The 18,294-nt window shown below is 40.2% G+C and overlaps 1 protein-coding gene across 1 annotated transcript in view; it reads left to right on the top strand.

The window, feature by feature from the left end:
- Window positions 1–18,294, top strand: part of LOC138286550 (S-adenosyl-L-methionine-dependent tRNA 4-demethylwyosine synthase TYW1-like) — a 490,050-nt gene that overhangs the window by 320,429 nt on the left and 151,327 nt on the right. Inside the window, exons 11-12 of the mRNA XM_069226929.1 lie at window positions 3,983–4,092; window positions 10,310–10,487. Coding sequence (XP_069083030.1) covers window positions 3,983–4,092; window positions 10,310–10,487 — 288 coding nt within the window. The remainder of the gene's footprint in view (window positions 1–3,982; window positions 4,093–10,309; window positions 10,488–18,294) is intronic.

Genomic DNA, 18,294 nt, shown 5'->3' with positions numbered 1-18,294 from the left:
AATGTGGTTTTTCTGATACCGGGTGGCAGGATTTTTGACTCCAACCTTGCTGTGAGCTGTAAAACAACGCAAAACCTGCCCGGACCCGAGGTGCTTGTCTGGATCGACACATCGCTCTCCTGCAGAGAGGAAAAACGACCCGACCGGAGGAGGAACGACACACCTTCTCACTTGAGAGTGAGAAATTGACGAATCGCTGACCTTTTCCGACACACACTTGCCCGTGCGGTATTTTGACGCAACCCAGGTACTTTTTCACGTTAACAGCGTTGCACTGTTTTTTTCCAAAAATGTAAGACTTTCTTGCTTTTTAATTCATAACTTGAGCTGTGTATGGTGGATTTTTGTCATTTTGGTCTTGTTTTGTTTTGATAAATATTACCTATTTTTCTAAACCTCTGTTGTCATTTTGTAGGGCTTTCACTGAGTTACTGTGTGTGTTGGTACAAATACTTTACACCTAGACTCTGAAGTTAAGCCTGCCTGCTTGTGCCAAGCTACCAAGGAGGTGAGCGGGGGTTAACTGAGGGTGATTCTCCTTTACCCTGATTAGAGTGAGGGTCCTTGCTTGGACAGGGAGTAACCTGACTGCCAACCAAAGACTCCATTTCTAACAGCTACATAGGAGCACCAGTGAAGAATAAACTGTGTAATATTTGAGGAAAAAAGGTGTGAAGCAAATAATGCGAACAGTAACATTGGGTGCATGAGCATAGCTCGTAGTCTGTGATTGCAACCAAGCGGTTAGTTATGTCTTTCAGAAAGCCATTTTGAATAGTTCTGTTTTAATGATTTTTCTGAATCACAAGTAATTGGGTTTAGATCTCAAGAGAAAATTGATGGTGTTCCTAGTCTTGGGCTTTGTTCTTCAAGGGATCTGACATGTCATTTGGGTTGAAGGAACATTCCTGAATCAGATTAGTGGCTGATGAGTGGAAGTTTCTAACTACAATATTGTACAGATCTAAATTTTACAGGTATTTTGGACCTTTCTCCTCAGAAAGCTTTATGAGCAGTGCAGAGATCCTACAGTGCGATCACGGCATCTACAAAGCCAGCTTAATATTCACACATTTACAGAGGTTTAATCACCTTCTGCTTGCCCTGTTCTGCAGCCATTTTAACCTGACAATGTTTTAAGGAGACTACAGAAGTCAATTTTACCATTGTCCAGGCACATCATGACCCCTCAAATTATTTGCCACTCATCTGAACATTAAATGCAGCCAGTTTTCCTCTTGGAAGCTTACAGAGATCCACTTCTTTGGGAACTCCATAGGAGACAGCATAGGTTGTTCCTGATGAGGAGCAATCAAGTATGTTTTATTCATCCTATTGGCTTCTGCTTGGCCTTGAGAGTTCGGCTATTCATCTCCTTAGAGGTGGGAATGCCTGCCTGTAGAAGGAGGACGTCTGTGACACCCCTCACTCTCATTGCTCAACTTGAGTTCATGATTTCTAACATATTGGTCATGGAATCTTGGTTGCTATGCACGGAATTTCGAACTTCCTTTGGGCTTCCAGAAATTCCTACACTAGAGCTCAGTAAATGAGTGAATGATTGAGAGTCCGTCATTGAGTTTTAGTGAAGCAACCTCTCACTTGGTGGATGAGGTTGTCTCTTTTGCATCACCTAGCAGAAACAGGTGTGCCAATGGACACTTGCAAGACTTATCTGAAAGTGATAGAGGCTTCTGTGAATATGGCTGAGGATGACTTATCTATACCCAGTGAGGCCATCACAATATATTTAGTGAGCTTAATGCACCTGTTCCCTCCAGATAGTGCTTCACTGTTGCTTGGGATATTTGTTATTGTTTCCAGCCAGGTTGATGGTGGTTACTCTTTAAGATGTTGCCTATCTGCAGTCTCAAATGTTTTTCATGGAAGATGTATTTCTTGTTGGACATGATATTAGGTGGTACACATAAGCTAGGTGCAATTCATTGGCACTTCAGGACCATTTACAGTTTTCCACCAGAACACAATAGTCAGATGACTCATCCTGTCTTTGTTCAGTGGTACTAAAGGAAATCCATTTGAGTAGAATTCCATTTGAACAAGGAGCCTGGTCTCTTGATATTTTTCCTTGTGTGAATTCCCACTGGCTAAAAGACACTTCTTAACTGTGATGCCTAGCATACACTGCACTGTTTTTTTTGCTAGAACCATGGACCTGTATTCTGCCAATAAACTGACCTTTAGAGGCAGTGATTCCAAGGTCACTGTTGCCAGACAGATTGTTAGACATTATTGATTGCTACAGTCTGCATAAAGCCCAATCTCTGTTCTCTTCTAGGTGTACTCCAGAAGGGTTAGGGTGGCAACAAGAGCATTCTTCAGGCATGCCCATGTACATGTCCCTCATACATTCTATAAAGAAATTTCAGGAGACTTGCTTTCCAAAGCATGCTAAGTTTGGCCAAGAAGTTCAGCCCAACCTGTTTGCCTAGGCCTACTTTTTATGCTGCCGTTCTCCATTGATGAAGAGTCATTACATAATTTGGAAATAAGAACCAGGGTGCAAGAGTAGGATACATTTGTTGTCACTTGTTGTTGGACAGTAGACTTCCATAACAACTACTTATAAAGCTGCTCATTCTTCTGTTAAAACACTGTTTTCTGCTTTTTCAAGAATAGAACTAAGAGGGATGCACAAGCGAGCAGGAAAGGGTGACGGTGGCATTGACGATACATACATACATACATACATACATACATACATACATACATACAAGCAAGCAAGCTGCTGGCATGGAAAACATTAGAAATAGTTTGTTCCTTATCAGTAGGTGACTGAGTAACCACAAAAATGATAGGATATAGGCTTTGGTCTTGGTGTACCAGAGTTGCCACAAAGATACCTTTATCCTCTGGCTCACTTATGGACTCTATTGATCTACACAGTCCTGATCCCTTCTGTGAGCAATGTATGAATCCTTATTGATACACAACTCATCTGAAAACCTTAGTATTATTTTTTCTTTATACCTGTGAACTAGTGAATTTCTCATGGTTAATTTCGTTGATTCTTGAGTAATGTGACAGCCTTTGTCTTTGGTTTCTTTAATTGCATCAGATGAGATTTTTGGAAATTGAGTGTGTCCATCTCTCTGATAGACTAGACCATGTTACACTTATTTTTGGTCACTCGTCGCACTGGGATCAAATGGATCATTTGTAAGACCCTACAAAAAACAGGCCTTCTTGACTTAACTCTACAATGAAGTACTACATTCTATTCTGTCTCCTTACCGCCTCTGGCTGGCTGTCTGTTTCTTAATTCAGTCAGGAAATTCAACAAGTCTTACTCTGTTCAGGCTCAGTTATCATCGAAGCTGGATCTACGACCTATTTTTCTGAAACTACTGAAGAGCTAACTGTTTTAAAATGGAGTGACTATCCAACAGCTTTGGACTCTAGGGCTAATCTAGTAGTAGTAAATTATTCTTTGTCTTCTGTTGTAATAATCTGAAAGTGCTGCTCAATGCTTTTACCATTTCTCAATATATGTTTTTTTCTTTAGGGGGATAACTGCTTGTTGAGTACTGTTTGTTTTTGCCTTCAATGGGAATGCATGCCATCAGTAGCCAGATGAACTTGCCTTTCACTTAGAGCGTTTGGTTCAGCTTGCTTTGGAATACCTCCAGTCTGTATCTGGAAATAAATATTGTAATCAATATTCTAATTTGACTGCACCACATCTCAATATCTGTAACTCATTCCAGTGTACAACAAGAACTGTATTGTCATTTCTCGTTTATGGATCAGCTTGTGCATTCTTTTAGAGGCTGGCATTTTTATTATTTCAGCACTACCAAATCTTTCCTTAATTAAAAATGTGGCATATACACATAAATGAAAATAAAGTTATTTTATCAAAAGTACTTTGAAAAATTATTCTCTCTTGGCAGCTGTATTCTTCTGTTTGCAAAGCAGAGAACTTCATTATTTATCAACTAACACCGCTTGTGTTTTCTAGACATCACACAAACCCAGTTGGGACAGAATGGAGATGGAAGATGGACCAGCCAGAAAAGATTCTACAAGAAGCTATTGAAAATCACCAGAACCTGATAAAGCAGTTTAAAGGTATTTTAGTATCCCATTCAGTTGACTTTGTTGGTAGTAAAATTATAGCACAGATCAATATTTGTGAACAGAAGAATGTCACTGTGAAGGCTTATTCTTTGATCTTGTATGTCTGTGTTTTGTTATGCACAGAATGCATTGAAAACAAAATTGTGACCTCTCCCCCTGCCACATAATGAGAAACCTGGGTGGTCAGGAGCACTGATGAAACGTTCTTTTGGGACTAAGATGGCCCCTAAGAGTATGTAACCTTGTCAAATTGAACCCTTGCAGTGGTAAGACTATCGACAAGGATAATATTCATATCACAGACTCTAATAAAGCCCTTTCTTCAAGAGCGGTTGGCCATTATACTATGTTGTTTTCATTTGAGGTGGAGTAGCTTATCTACTATCATGTGCTTATTCCTGGTGCTGCCTTTTGTGTGGGTGAACTGATGTTTTACACCTGTGAGCAAAAGCCCACGTTGGAATTTGATTTATTTTTGTATTTTAAAGTGTTTTTACTGTTAGTGAGCCATTTCTAAGCACTACCAAAAAGGAAGGAAGTATGGAGAAACGTCTTATGCTAATATTGCTCACAACTTCTTACAAGCAGATCACTCTGCGATTAGTTAATTCCCTCTACCAATGGGAATAAATAACCCCTTAAGGTTGATTTCTTTTTTTTTTTTTTACATGATACTATTGCAGGCCACATACATCCTACACATTCACCCTACAAGAGTGTTCCATCAATAAAGCCTTATTTCACTGGTCAACAGAGACAATTACTTAATTGACCTGTATCACTTCAAAAGGTGTGTGAGGTGAGAATTGCAATGCGTAGGCAAGCGTCAAAGTTGTATCTAAGGACTGCTAGATTGCCTTTAAACTTTCCAAATAAACATATTGTTCATTCTTCCAATCATATGTAGGATTCTTTATCTAATAAAGTGGGCATAACCAGTCACTGGGGTCCAGTATTTATTTCTGAAAATGGAAAATCTATGATTCATCTGCCAATAAATGCTGCATAATTGTCAAATTTACTATAATTGGAATTGTACATAATATACTTGAATGCATTTCATAAGCAGGTCAAGCTCCAGTGGAATTGAAAAGGCACAATTTACCTTTGAAATGAGACTTTGCTTGCCAGCATACATTTAGAAATGTAGGATTTATTTCTCCTGCTAAGGTGGTTTCTACTCTGATTATCCATAAATACCTCCTTATTCCGGTGTCATCAGATTCTTTAAAGCATGAATGTGATGGCAGCTAGTGCATTTTAGTATGAACTAGTGTAAACATCACACCTTTTCCCACTTAAATTCATACAATATTTAGAGACATAATAGAAACCGAAGACAGTCACTTCCTCCGCGAACGATAGGGGCAGAATGATGCCCAAAATAACTTGCGATTTAAGTGAATTGAGCTCTCGCACAAGGTTGCCTTCTAGCATGACCTTCGTATCTCGATAGATATATGAATACCGAGGTAGCAAAAGGTGTGAGCAGCAACAGGTAGTCTCCCCCCTTCTCCGAAGTGCAAAGCTGGGCCTATAGGATTGTCAACAAACTGAAAAGCACAATATTTATCAATATTGATATGAAGACCAAAGGGTGCCCCAAAGGATGCCAGTAAGTAGAGTGTGCCCCGCAATCCGGTACGAAGATCCCGAAGGTAAAGGATCATGCCGTCCACATATAAGGACATGGAGTGCTTTGTTGTGCCTACGGTATGCCCCATTCATCAGACTTCTTAAATATGCTGTGCTTGGGCTTCCATTGCTAGGACAAATAAGAGCAGCGATAAGGGGCAGCCCTGCATGGTTCCATGTGAAATCTGCTATGCCGCAGAAATATAGGATCCTGTTCTTGCTCTGCCTGTTGGGCCCGTGTATAAGAGGGTGACCCATTGAATGTATGCTTGTGGGATCCCACAGCGGGCTAATGCTGCCAGCATAAAATCCCACCCCATGGTGTCAAAGGCTTGGTGCACATCCAGGGAGACGTAACCGCAAATGGGTAATGATCACAGGATGCGGTCATGACATGAAATAACTGACGAATATTCAACGAGGTATTGCAACGAGGTACAAAGCCACATTAACCAATGGCAAATATAAAGTGACAGATTATAAAGAGACCCATTTGGACTCCTTGGGAATTGACATCACACTTAGAATTCTATGGCACGTATGTAGATAATATTTTTGTCGTGGGCTAAAGAGTATTTGTAAATGAATCACAAAATCACCAAATGAGTGGCAAAATTACATTTACCTATGAAATATATAGCAGATAAATAACATTCCTAGACACAAAGATACTGAAAATGACAAAAACGAATGCTACTATTCATTAACCCGTCCACCTTAAGAGACATTTGCCGTAGAGTCAAGTGATTAGATTAAAAAGAATAATATCAGAATAACAACAATGGGAAAGTCAAACGGCATTTGAATTGAAACTTTAAAGAGAGGATTTGCTGAACAATTTTGGAAGACAGCAGACGAAAAATGTATTTTACATACAGATGATTTATTAAAATTTGCTGGAAAAGTAGTACCAGAAAACGACTCGTTTTGAAATGCACTCAACAAACATAATAAGAATGAGAATTCATAAAAAATAGTCAATAATTGAAAATGAAGAACTTATTTAACAAAAACATCCAAAGTTTGCACCTGAAACTTGAACAATCCTGGGAATGGGATTAAAGCAGTGGTTCCCAAACTTTTTTGACCCGTGGCTCCCTTGACCTAGAGGCCCTTGACTGTGGCTCCCCATATGTTACTTTTTTTTTGGCTGGTTTGGGGGAAGGGTTACTTCCATTTTTCTCCTTGAAAATAATTGGGATAAAGCCGATGAATGTACCATAATCATAGATGTAATTGTATTGTGGTCTGAAAGCCTAGAAACATGCCAATTGCCCTGGAATTACACCCACAAATCTAAGACCATGCCCACAGAACTACCATCTAGACCTGCACAGGTCCTGCCCACAGGCCGTAGAAGTGGGCTCTTTTGATAGCCGTCCACCCAGGCCCACCTCCTCTTTAACGTGACGCTTTCTCAAAGTCATTGTTTACTTGTAGTAACTGTACTGAAAATACTATAGTGCTTACTGTGCCTGACGAGGCGTTGAGGTGCTTTTTTTAGTGGACAGTAAAACACTGGGTTAGTGGACAGGCTTTTTAGAGGCTAACACAGACTTGGGCAGATGAGAAACTAAGGAGACGAAGCGTTGCAACAAAGCTGTATTACGAAATGTGGAGGGAGTATGTGGCATCACGGCCAGAGCTGCTGACTGTGGAACTGCCCGTGCCCATAAAAAATGAATATGTCCTTGTTTAATGTAACTGGTGGTCATGTAAAACACTCCCATGCCTTTGGCTCGAGCTTGCGCTATATAAAACTGCAAAAAAGAATGGCAAAACAGCAGGAGTCCCACAACACAATGCGAAGCCGCTCCTGCGCAACAAAGAACCATCTGAGAGAAAAAGGCGATGGGAATGACGTCAAGGTGCTGCAAATCCCAGAGCTCATTGTATACGAAAATGTGTTGAAGTTACAAACATGCAGTTATACACAGGGGTTAAAACTATTTAAAACTTGAATATTCAAAGTGTTGTGTGCGATTGTGTAATCATTACATTGTCCATAATGCTGAGTGCAGTAGTGTGATCGGACCTTGTTTAAAAAAAAAAAAAAAAGTTAGTGGTTTACTGGCTGCTGCTCCAAGGTTTATATACAACGGTAATTACAACAAAGCCCCCTTTTGCAATATATTGCATGTGATGCACACAATTTGCCTGCTTTTTCATATTTTGCCTAGGAAACTTTTTAAAAACGTTTTGAAGTTGCAGCCTGTTTCAGTTTTAAGCTAATAAAATAGTCGCACTTCAGAATAGTTCATGTTCATGCCAAGTGGCTTCATGCATCAGGAAGTGTAGGTGCACAAGTTTGGCAGTATATCCAGTGTTCATATGGTACAGTAGATGCCTTATCAGTCAGCTGTCAAATGTTTTTATAATGGTGATGGGAGACGTATTTATTACATATATTTAAACACTACCTATATGATCTAATGTGCATGTGCTGCAAGTCAAAATTGCAGTCAAGGCTTTGTAATGGATGGAAAGATTCAGTCAGCCTTTCAGTGAGAAAATAGGACAAATTAAAGGCGTTTAAACTGCTGGGCCTCTGCTGTCTCTTGAAGGGCATTAGGAATGTTTCTTTTCTGCTTGACATTGCAGCGGATGCAATTCTGATTTTCTCTTTTCACCACAACATTACATTGGTTTGGTATTCGCCTCTAGATTGATTACCACCAAACATTCCAGCTGCATCAAACACGTGTCAAACTGCGAGTGTGAAACCCGTCAGTGATTTCTGAACAATACAGAGACATTTTATCTTTTAGCTAACAATTACTTTAAATTACGACTTTATTCTAAGCTCGGGCTTAAAACATCTGAAGCAAAAAGTGGGAATTCTCGAGTGAACATTGGCATACGTCATCTTATTGATTTTGTCCCAGTACTGTAGTGGGAGTCATACAGTGGTTCCCAAGCTGTGTGCTTAGTGTGTGGCGCCCCTCGGTAGATTTGACAGCACACTGGTATGCCACGGCACTCCGGTTGGGAACCACTGGATTAAAGGCATAAAACTGAAATGGGACAGAAAATGACTTCAAAAGCTAAAGAAAGAAAACACCCATCCATGTCTGAACACTTCAAATTGTACAGATGGTGCAGAAGGTGGGATTATATATCGCCATACATTGGGGGGGGAATATTTAAAGAATATGCAATCTGTGATACAGTCTAGAACAAATGAGATAAAATAGCCTTGTGGCATGTATTACAATGGGGTAACTGAACATCGATAAAATATATTGGAGTCAACAATAAAATTGTTGAAAAATGGCAGGTAAAGAGAGAGCAGACTGGACTTTAGCTAAAAAATTGCTGTTAAGGTAGGAGAAACGGACACACAGCACAGTGAATTGATGTAGCTGCTTTTTGGGCGAGCGTCCACATTGATCATTGTGACATTGGGAGAAAAAGACTCCCTTTGAGTTAAATAAGAGAAACTTGATAAATTCACAATTCATTATTAAGTGAAAGTGTACAATTCATGATTTAGTTGTTTAATATCAGATGCTTTATCAATACTAAGGATATATTCCTCCTATAAATGGAACAGGAGGCATTGAAATGTATAGAAGCAATGCAATATGCCAAAATATAGAATGAATGCATGTGAATGGGGCTAAATGTTCACTAAGACAAAATAAAGAAAATACAACAACAATAAGAACTGAAGTGAATTTCACTAAGAGGGTGGATTATTTTTGGAAAGAGGCTTCTTTTTGGAATTTGTGGTATATTGAGGTAGCAAAGTTGTTATTCCATGGGATCCAGTACCAATAGTGAATAGGAAAGATTTAATAAAAGATTACAGTAAAAAGATTAAAGTACTCAAAGTAATAGAATTTAGTCTCAATACAGAATTTCAGCAAAACATTGCAAGAATATCCATTAGGTGGTTATTTAAAATATTTTTAAACTTTCATGTCACCTGTTCTGCATCTAAATTTACACTTAATAGAGCAAGGCTTTTATTGGAAGGGGTAGAAGATGTAGAACAAAGCTTCACATTTTTCTAAAGGATTGGTTTGGAAGTTTATTGCATCTGTGCATTTTACCATGGCCTACACATTGCCACTTGAGTGTAAATGTTTCTTGTGTCAAAGAATGATTTCAATTGTGCAAAAAGTTTCAAGTGAGTGATTCTGAAAGCCTGGTCAATCAAGATGTCTTTAAGCCATTGACATCAGCTTACTGTTAAAAATACCTGTATTCAAAATACTTGTATTCAAAATTTGTATTCCCCCAAAAAAACAGTCTAACAACCCTTGAAGGATAAAAGGTTAAGTGGGCAATGGTAGGTTACAATCCTGTTACCTTTAAATTGCACAGTCTTCAGAAATCAGTGCTGAGCCCCTGAGCTGTCTTAACATCTTTATTCAAAATAAATGTTTGCTCCGGGTGTTTAGCTAGGCCTGGTCCCTTATCATGCAAAGCGAAAACTTGTATTAATGAGTTGTAAGACTGAAAGTGCTGCACAGTGGCTTCAGATTGGTTACCCTCCTTTTTATTTCTGGTTTATTTTCACATTTTTCAGAGGTTAATGTTTATTAATTGCCTTATGTTTTTCTTCTAGGAGTTCCAGGAGTAAAAAAGGATCGTTTTGAAGAAGGCTTGATGGTCAAGCACTGCGCGCTTTCATTGGTTGGCGAACCAATAATGTACCCCGAGATCAATCAGTTTCTAAAGCTACTCCACAGCCACAAAATCTCTAGTTTCCTGGTTACAAATGCACAGTTCCCCAAGGAAATCAGGTGAACCGTTTACAGGAGATCTTGAATGAGACTGTCTACTCTGATATTGTCCTTTTTTAACCTTATTGTCCCTGTGCAGTGAGGACCACACCTATGTCCCTGGAGCGTCAGGTCTTGTTCCCTGGTGTGGGTATTACTCGCAATACAGTGGTCTCTAAAATAAAGCAGGATCTGGTTCTCTAGCAATCGACATACAAGGTGCTAAATTTGCAACAGACCATGAATGCCAGAGGCCTGTGGTGTCCAGCACGTTGACCTGAGATTATTAGGCGTTTCCCTGCCTTAAGTCTTGTCCAAGCTTAAGGGATACTGCCTCCGAGGAGGTGCAGGAAGGGAGAGGAAGAAGTGAAAGGTGGATCCTATGGTGGGTTCCAGAGTGAAGAACCATAGAGGATAGGTGACGGGGAGGTGACATTGAAATGGGCAGGAGCCATTTCAATGTCATGATAATGAGGGCCCACAGGCATGATAATGAGTGACAGTGACTTGGTGATCGCAAGGGTTGTACGTCACCAATGGGGCCTCCCAGTATCAGCCCTCCCTAGTGGTGTCCCACATCAGTGCTTGAGGAAGACCCAGGAGTTTCAAGTGCTCTGTCTTGCAAATCGAGGCATGAGCGTTCTTGTGATGCATACCTCTTATGATGCCTGGAGTAAGTAGTGTCAGCGGCAGGATGGGGAAAAGCCGACAGGTCTCCTCGAGGATTAAGTGCCTCTAATGGGCTCGGATGGTCTGGCCATAATTACTGCAGCTGATTGCCTTGATGGTTCATGACCTTCCACCACCAAAATTATTGTAGGCGAACTGGACATTTTAGCACACCTTATCTGAGACCGTCAAAGTGTTTGTTTCTGAGGTGCAATTGCCTACAGACAGAAAAACCTAGTGGATGCTTGTAAGAAACTGGAGTAATTTCAGATAATAATCACAATCCTAGTCGGAGTGAACCACAAAAATCACTAGAGAGAGGATGTGGCATTGTGGCCAGAGCTGCCGCCTTTGGAACTAGGGAACCAGGTTCAAGTTTCTGCGTTGGCTCAACATCTTGTGATTCTGGTGAAACCACTCAAACTCACTATGCATAACAAATTAATCTTACATTCTGTGATATATAACTGGTGCTCTACTACCTTTCGGTTGCGTGTGCACTATATTAAATGAAAAAATAAAATAAATAAACTTTGTGTTTAACCCTCTGGTAGCTAGCACAAAGCAGTCACGTTTAATTTAGAGGCAATGTATTAAGCATTTAGCAGTACTGAAACAGTGATAAAGTGAAAACACAACACTGTAAAAATTTCAACCAAATTTAGAAAAATAGAGAATAAAATAACACCAAAATGACAAATATCTAATAAGTAGAACGAGATATACATATATTTTTTAAAGTTTGTGCTTTTTGTGCTATTTTTAATTGAAAGTGGCAACTGCAGCTATCTGGTTGGGGTAGACCGGGTCATTGTCAAAAGTTAAGGCAACTTTGATGGAGTGCTGGTCAGCTACAGAGACTAGGTTTGTCTTGGTGGAAAGTTTACCTTCTAACTTAAAAAATATTCAGGAGAAAAAGTGATCATCCGCCTATCAGCTATTGGGCAGGCTGGATCAGAAGCATGGTTAGACGATAGTGGGTTACTGAAGAGAGGGGTCACGATGTAGTCATTCACGAAGGTGGGAAAGCTCGGTGTGCGTAAAGTCTGTTCCCAGGAAGTCATTGACATTGACATTGACTGGGTTGATGATCTGTCCCGATGAAGCCTTCTATGTGTGGACTTAGAAAATGTTCAGGAAGTTAGATCTCCTTCAGCAGGGCAAACCAGCAAGTTACATGTCTCAGACATTGATGGCTTGACTGGTCCCCTGCAGAAAAAGTTCGCAAAATTTTCTAAGGAAGCGTGCACTCTTAACACCAGCCAAGGGCCCAGTACCTGGGAGGTACAACTTAGGAGTTTGGACTCAGTTCAACATAGGCCAGTAGCAGGGTCCAGGGCTAGGCAGTTGGAGGGAGAAGTAGTTGTGGAAGCGTGCCCCTGTCACCTAAACAGGAGGTCATTTCAGCCAACAGACTCTTGGAGGTACTTCTTGGGTGCTGAGATTGTCAGGCAAATCCACTCTCCATTTAGGTTCTTTATATCGCAGAGCAATCCTTCTCCTGGTTCTTTACAGAGCCAAGAGTGTTCAGAGGAGAGATCTGTGGGGTCACTTTTATGCACCGTGCCAGCAAGTAGATGGGGAAAATTCCTCGCTACTCCCTAACCAATGAGGTAAATGTTTCCTACGGGCTATCCTTCCCACTTTTTCAGTATTTCCTTTGTTTTTGCAATGTAAATTACCCCACTGTGTCCCTCTCCAGCTGGGTACAACATGGTAGAACCCTTCTTCCCCTGGTCAGACCTCCCTGTGCCCACCTGATGTGTGGCTGTGAAATGGGCAAACCCTCCCCTGTGGTCTCTTAAAACCTCCCACTGGCTTTGGAGCCAAGCTGACTAGGAAGACAAACGGCGACAGGCCTATGTTTGAATGAGACCTGCCAGTGACAGAGTAGGTAGCTTTCGAACTTCGGGAAGGAGCTGGGTACAGCCCCCCAAGCCATTGAGCACAAAGAGGAAAAACCTCAACGCCCAAGCCTTTTGTCCACTGTTTAAGAGCAATTCACATGGCACTACAGGAAACCTTTCAACAGTCTGGTTACACTGGACAGTGGCAGGAAGACCCTTTTGGCTTAGGCAGAGAAATGGCACCTTACTAAAAGTGTAATTTCTAAAATAGTAATATAAAGTCTGACTTGAGCATTAAGTTGGATTTTAACCTACTTTTACAATGAGTTGTGGGCCTTACGGCCTATCTTACTGGTTACTTATGAGTATTAAAAGGTAAAGAGTTAGGCCTGGCAAAATGATTATTTTGGCAGGTCTGAATGGCAGTTAAAAAGCGCACTCCCAAACTGTATGGGGCAGGCCTGTAGACATGTTTTAGAGTGCTAAAGGGAGGGCACACTTTCCCACTAGTTAGCAGTAGTAAAGTGTGCAGAGTTTTAGGGGTAGCAACAACCGGTTTAGGGAAAAAAAGACAAAAATCTGGTGGAATGCCATGCAAATAATAGTCTATTCCAACAGCGCCATCAAGTGATTCGGGAATAACTATCCACAAGAAATATTTACAATCGTTGCAGCAACAGAACATATCATTCTCTATCTCTCTCTCATACACACTCACACACTCTTCTTTTTTTACTTTTTTCTTTTTCCTTTTTTCTTTTTTTACTTTTTTCTTTTTCCTTTTTTCTTTTTCTACTTTTTTTCCTTCCTTTTTCGACTTTTTTCTTCTACTTTTGTCTTTTTTCCTTTTTTCACTTTTTTCTTCCACTTTTTTCTTTCTTCCTTTTTTCTTTTTTCTTTCTTTTTTCTTTTTTTTCACTTTTTTCTTTTTTCTTTCTTCTTTTTTCTTCTACTTTTTTTTCACTTTTTTCTTTTTTCTCTTTTCTTTTTCCGTCTTTTTTCTTTTCCCGTCTGTTTTCTTCTTATTTTTCTTTCTTCTTCTTTTTTCTCTTTTTCTTTTTCTTTTTCTCTTTTTGTTTTTTCCGTCTTTTTTCTCTTTTTCTTTTTCTTTTTCTCTTTCTTTTTGTTTTTTCCGTCTTTTTTCTCTTTTTCTTTTTCTTTTTCTCTTTCTTTTTGTTTTTTCCGTCTTTTTTCTTTTTTCCTTTTTCTTTTTTCCCTTTTTCTTTTTTTCTCTTTTTCTTTTTTTCTCTTTTTCTTTTTTCTCTTTTTCTTTTTTCCCCTTCTTTTTCCTCCTTCTTTTTCCTTTTTTTCTTCTTTTTTTCACATAGGGCCATTGCTTGCTGCCTGCCAGGACCTAGAGTCTGTTTTAGCCTGCCAGGGAAAAGGCCTGATACAATAAGACACTACAGTACTGTGTTCTGTGGAAACGTTTTGATGCAGTGAACAAGCCCTTCAAGACGAAGGCTTACAATACTTTGAAGAGGGGAAAGTCATAAAGCTTCACAGTGTCTAAAGATGCATGGGAGTGGTAGATGGCTGGTGTCTTGTGAATTCCTCAAACACAACCTGGCACAATCGTGGCCGCAAAGACAGTAGGCATTTTGCTTTTACTGAGATTCTTTTGGTTTTGTCAGTACCGTTTTTGTAAAGCTTTATGAGGGTGCTGCGAGACCCACACAAATGTATTAAAAATTGGCTAAAAGTAATATAATGTGTTCTTAAAAAGCACACATTGCCAGGGTGGTCTCTCGTGGATGCAATCCCTGTGAAAGAGCAGAATACAGTCACTCGGAGTGGACTCTGATGTGGACTGACCCATTGCCCCCATGTTTTATGCTGTAGTGAGCAAAAGAAAATATGAATGACACCACAAACAGACACGGCTAAAGGCCACTTTTTAATGCGTCTATATATGATTCAGTAAAATCAAAAGGTCTTGGCTAGCGCCAGACCCAATCACCCACACTAATGATACAAAACACAACACTTCAAGTGAGCCATGGTGGCTTTGTCTGCGCGACTCTAATGAAGAATTGCCTCTGCAGGGAACATAATCATCATAAGCTTTATTCGATTTTTGAACAAACCATAAAAGCAACACCATATAAAAACAGTTAATATACAATAAAAAAATTAATTAAAAAGTGTACAAAATGAGTGCAATTTAAAACATACCCATTAATATTTAAAACCAAACACAAAATCCAGACATAGTGTACATAAAATACATTAAAAGTTGTATAAAAACATGATGATGATGGCCTCAGCAAGGAGAGGAAGACTGTCTACCAATGGTTTGGTTGCAGAATGACTTAATATACCTCATTGATGAGGGGCTCCTCACAGGTAGCTGAACACAGAGGCACGACGCATGCTGATTAAGGAACTGGGAGCCAATCACTAGATTGTATCCGCCCATGTAGGGATATAGGAGTCTGCTCACAGTGCAGTGGCAAAAAAGACAAGTTATACAGATTGTACTAAAGTCCGGATCCACGTGACACACTCTTGACACTCTGCTTTTGATGACTTTAGGAAATAAGATAATCGGCCTGAACTAGTATCAGGGACAATATGCATCAACACATGGTGGGATACTTATGTTTTTTCCAGTTGTCTGGAGCTGTGATATTGCATAGTCTGACATCCGTGATGGTTGTTTACGTCCTGGAATAGGAAAAAAATAATCTTGTAATTATATGTGCAGAACCTCGGCTGAAATTCAGACTGTTTAAACAGTCTAGTGCTATTCCATTGCATATCATGTCAGCAAATTAATGAGAGAGTTATCTATGTTTTGTTATTATATTAATGCAGTTATCATGGAACTGCGTGTCAATTATTGTGATGATATCAGGGTTCCTGGGAAGATTTAGGGTCAAAGGTCATGTTACTACTTATGATGTCATTGAAGCCAAAGGCTGTATAATGTGACTTAGTTTCTCCTGACATTTTGGTGTATCTACATCCATGGTGATATTCTCTGTGTTTTGGACCAACACCTTATTGTTCACGTTACAGACACACATTCAGTCACTGAGACTTCGGTTAGTGTTCATATTTCAACACACACAACATAGATCTCAAACGTTTAGCGTAGAAGTTACACGCAGAAAGAGCATTCTGCTCTCAGAGATGTTGTGTAAATCTATAAAAATGGTAACCCTGCTTTGCAATGTTTATATATACTACAAAGAACACTGTCTGGTATACTGGACCGTTTCTTAAAAAAAACTTGAGGACCCAAAACAGTTGTTACTATTGACAGAAGGTGCTCCCCGGAAAGCGTTGGCATCATTACTCATGTCTACTTTTGAGCATGGGGTACCATTGCCCAGCATTAGATAGCATTATGAAGCTGCCCAGTTAATTACATTAAATGACTACGATTTCCACCCCAGGAAGAGCTGGCTTTGACAATAGACGTGTGTTGGGCAGGAGAAGTTAGTTACACGCACTATACAGATAGTGCCCATCTCAGTAGAGTCCAGATTGGCAAGTTTTAGTAACGTGCAAGGTTTAAAGGTGGAATTACATGTGTTTCTATGCTGGGCGATGTTTGTAATGTTTTGGATATTATTTCCTTTAAACAGTTATAAAGTGAAAAAAGTGTCTCAGTGATGAAACAGTGCTCGAAATGCAAACACATTTGGAAAAAGCTAACATGGCACTAGACCAAAGATGTAGGCACCCTAGAGTAAGGATGGAGGTGGGAGGCACTGATGCACTCTTGGAATGTTTTTATAAAGTCTGCTTTTCTGTTGGCTCAATGGAAGATCCTACTCACGGTTTGTTTTGGAACAATCCAGCTCCATAAACTTGGAAGAATTGAAACTGTTAGTTTAACTAGTTAAAAGGCTGTGAAAAACTTTGTTTTCCTCTTAGAGTATAAAATTGTCCAGTCTTTTGAAAGTTATTCGACACAAGTTAGGATAAAAATGGTACTGATACTTGGGACTGTCGGAGTTGGAGGCGCCTGCCGCACTGTAAGGTTGATTGGGTGACCACAGTTCAGAAACTGTTCGTTATTTGATCTTTAACTTTAACTGTAGCGAGGAAATATATTGCACAACAGTGGGGTATCCTGACACCGCCACATAGCAGAAAGACTGGTGTATGCAAGGTTCGGGCAGGCCCTACAGGTTCCACAAAAATTGGGTTACCTGGATAACATTATAGAAGGTTTAGGACTTGCTGGCAGGTTGAGGGTTGCCTCTGGAAATATTCGGTGGATGAAGTAAAGACAAATGACAGAAGCTGAAGGATGCCTCGAATATGTTTGTTTTATAATTAAGCGTATTTCAGCATGTACATATCTAAAGTGCACGGTCGGATGGTATACATCTCATCTAACTCTTAGTCGTACATGATTGCAGGGACTGCATGCTGTAATTGCTCCAAGTTTTTATTTATGCATTAGTTGCATATGTTAGTCGATAATGTGGAAAACAAAATAACTCTAAAATATAACTCTTGTTCACTCCACCTTGCTGTAATCTTCACGTCCCTGCACAGGAAACACCAGGTCCACAATTTATTCTGCCAGTGACCAGAGCTCATGTTTGCCTCACAATACAAGTCAAAGGCTTAAACACGTATCTACACCAAGTTTGCTTTCTTTGTTGCGATTGTAAAACCATGGTACTCATCACATTGAATGTTCCTATGTCCTTGTGTGCTGCCTTGCAAGCAATTTCTTTTCCCCTGGAGCGCACACCGCTTCCTTATCCGTTTCACCCTACTTTCCTCACTTAGTCACATTTTTTTCCTTTTGCACTTTCTATGAAGTTCTAACAGAAAGTTACCAGAATTCTACCTCATATTTTCATTGTGGTCCCAAAAACAATATGTTCGATGGCATCTGTCGCTGTAGATACACATGGTATGCATGAGCTCGCCATCTGGTGTTGGGTCGGAGTGTTACAAGTTGTTTTTCTTCGAAGAAGTGTTTTCGAGTCACGGGACCGAGTGACTCCACCTTCTGTGCTCATTGCGCATGGGCGTCGACTCCATCTTCGATTGTTTTCTTTCCGCCATCGGGTTCGGACGTGTTCATGTCGCTCCGAGTTTCGGAACGGAAAGATAGCTGAAGACGGAAGATTTTCGACGGTATCGTTGCGATCCGGTTACAGATAGACACATACGACGACGCGTTGAACATCGAAGCGCTTCGGTGCCCTTCGGGGTAGATTTCGGCACCCCGTCGGGGCCTAGTCGGCCCGACCGCGTGGAGGACAACGCCGATGGATCGGACCCCGTTTCGATTCTGCCCCGAATGCCACAACAAATATCCTTATACGGACCTGCACTCG

This window comes from Pleurodeles waltl, chromosome 3_2 (assembly GCF_031143425.1).
Source record: "Pleurodeles waltl isolate 20211129_DDA chromosome 3_2, aPleWal1.hap1.20221129, whole genome shotgun sequence".
Classification (NCBI taxonomy): Eukaryota; Metazoa; Chordata; class Amphibia; order Caudata; family Salamandridae; genus Pleurodeles; species Pleurodeles waltl.
The sequence above is the reverse complement of the archived record's forward strand: the minus strand, read 5'-3'. Positions and strand labels throughout refer to the sequence as shown.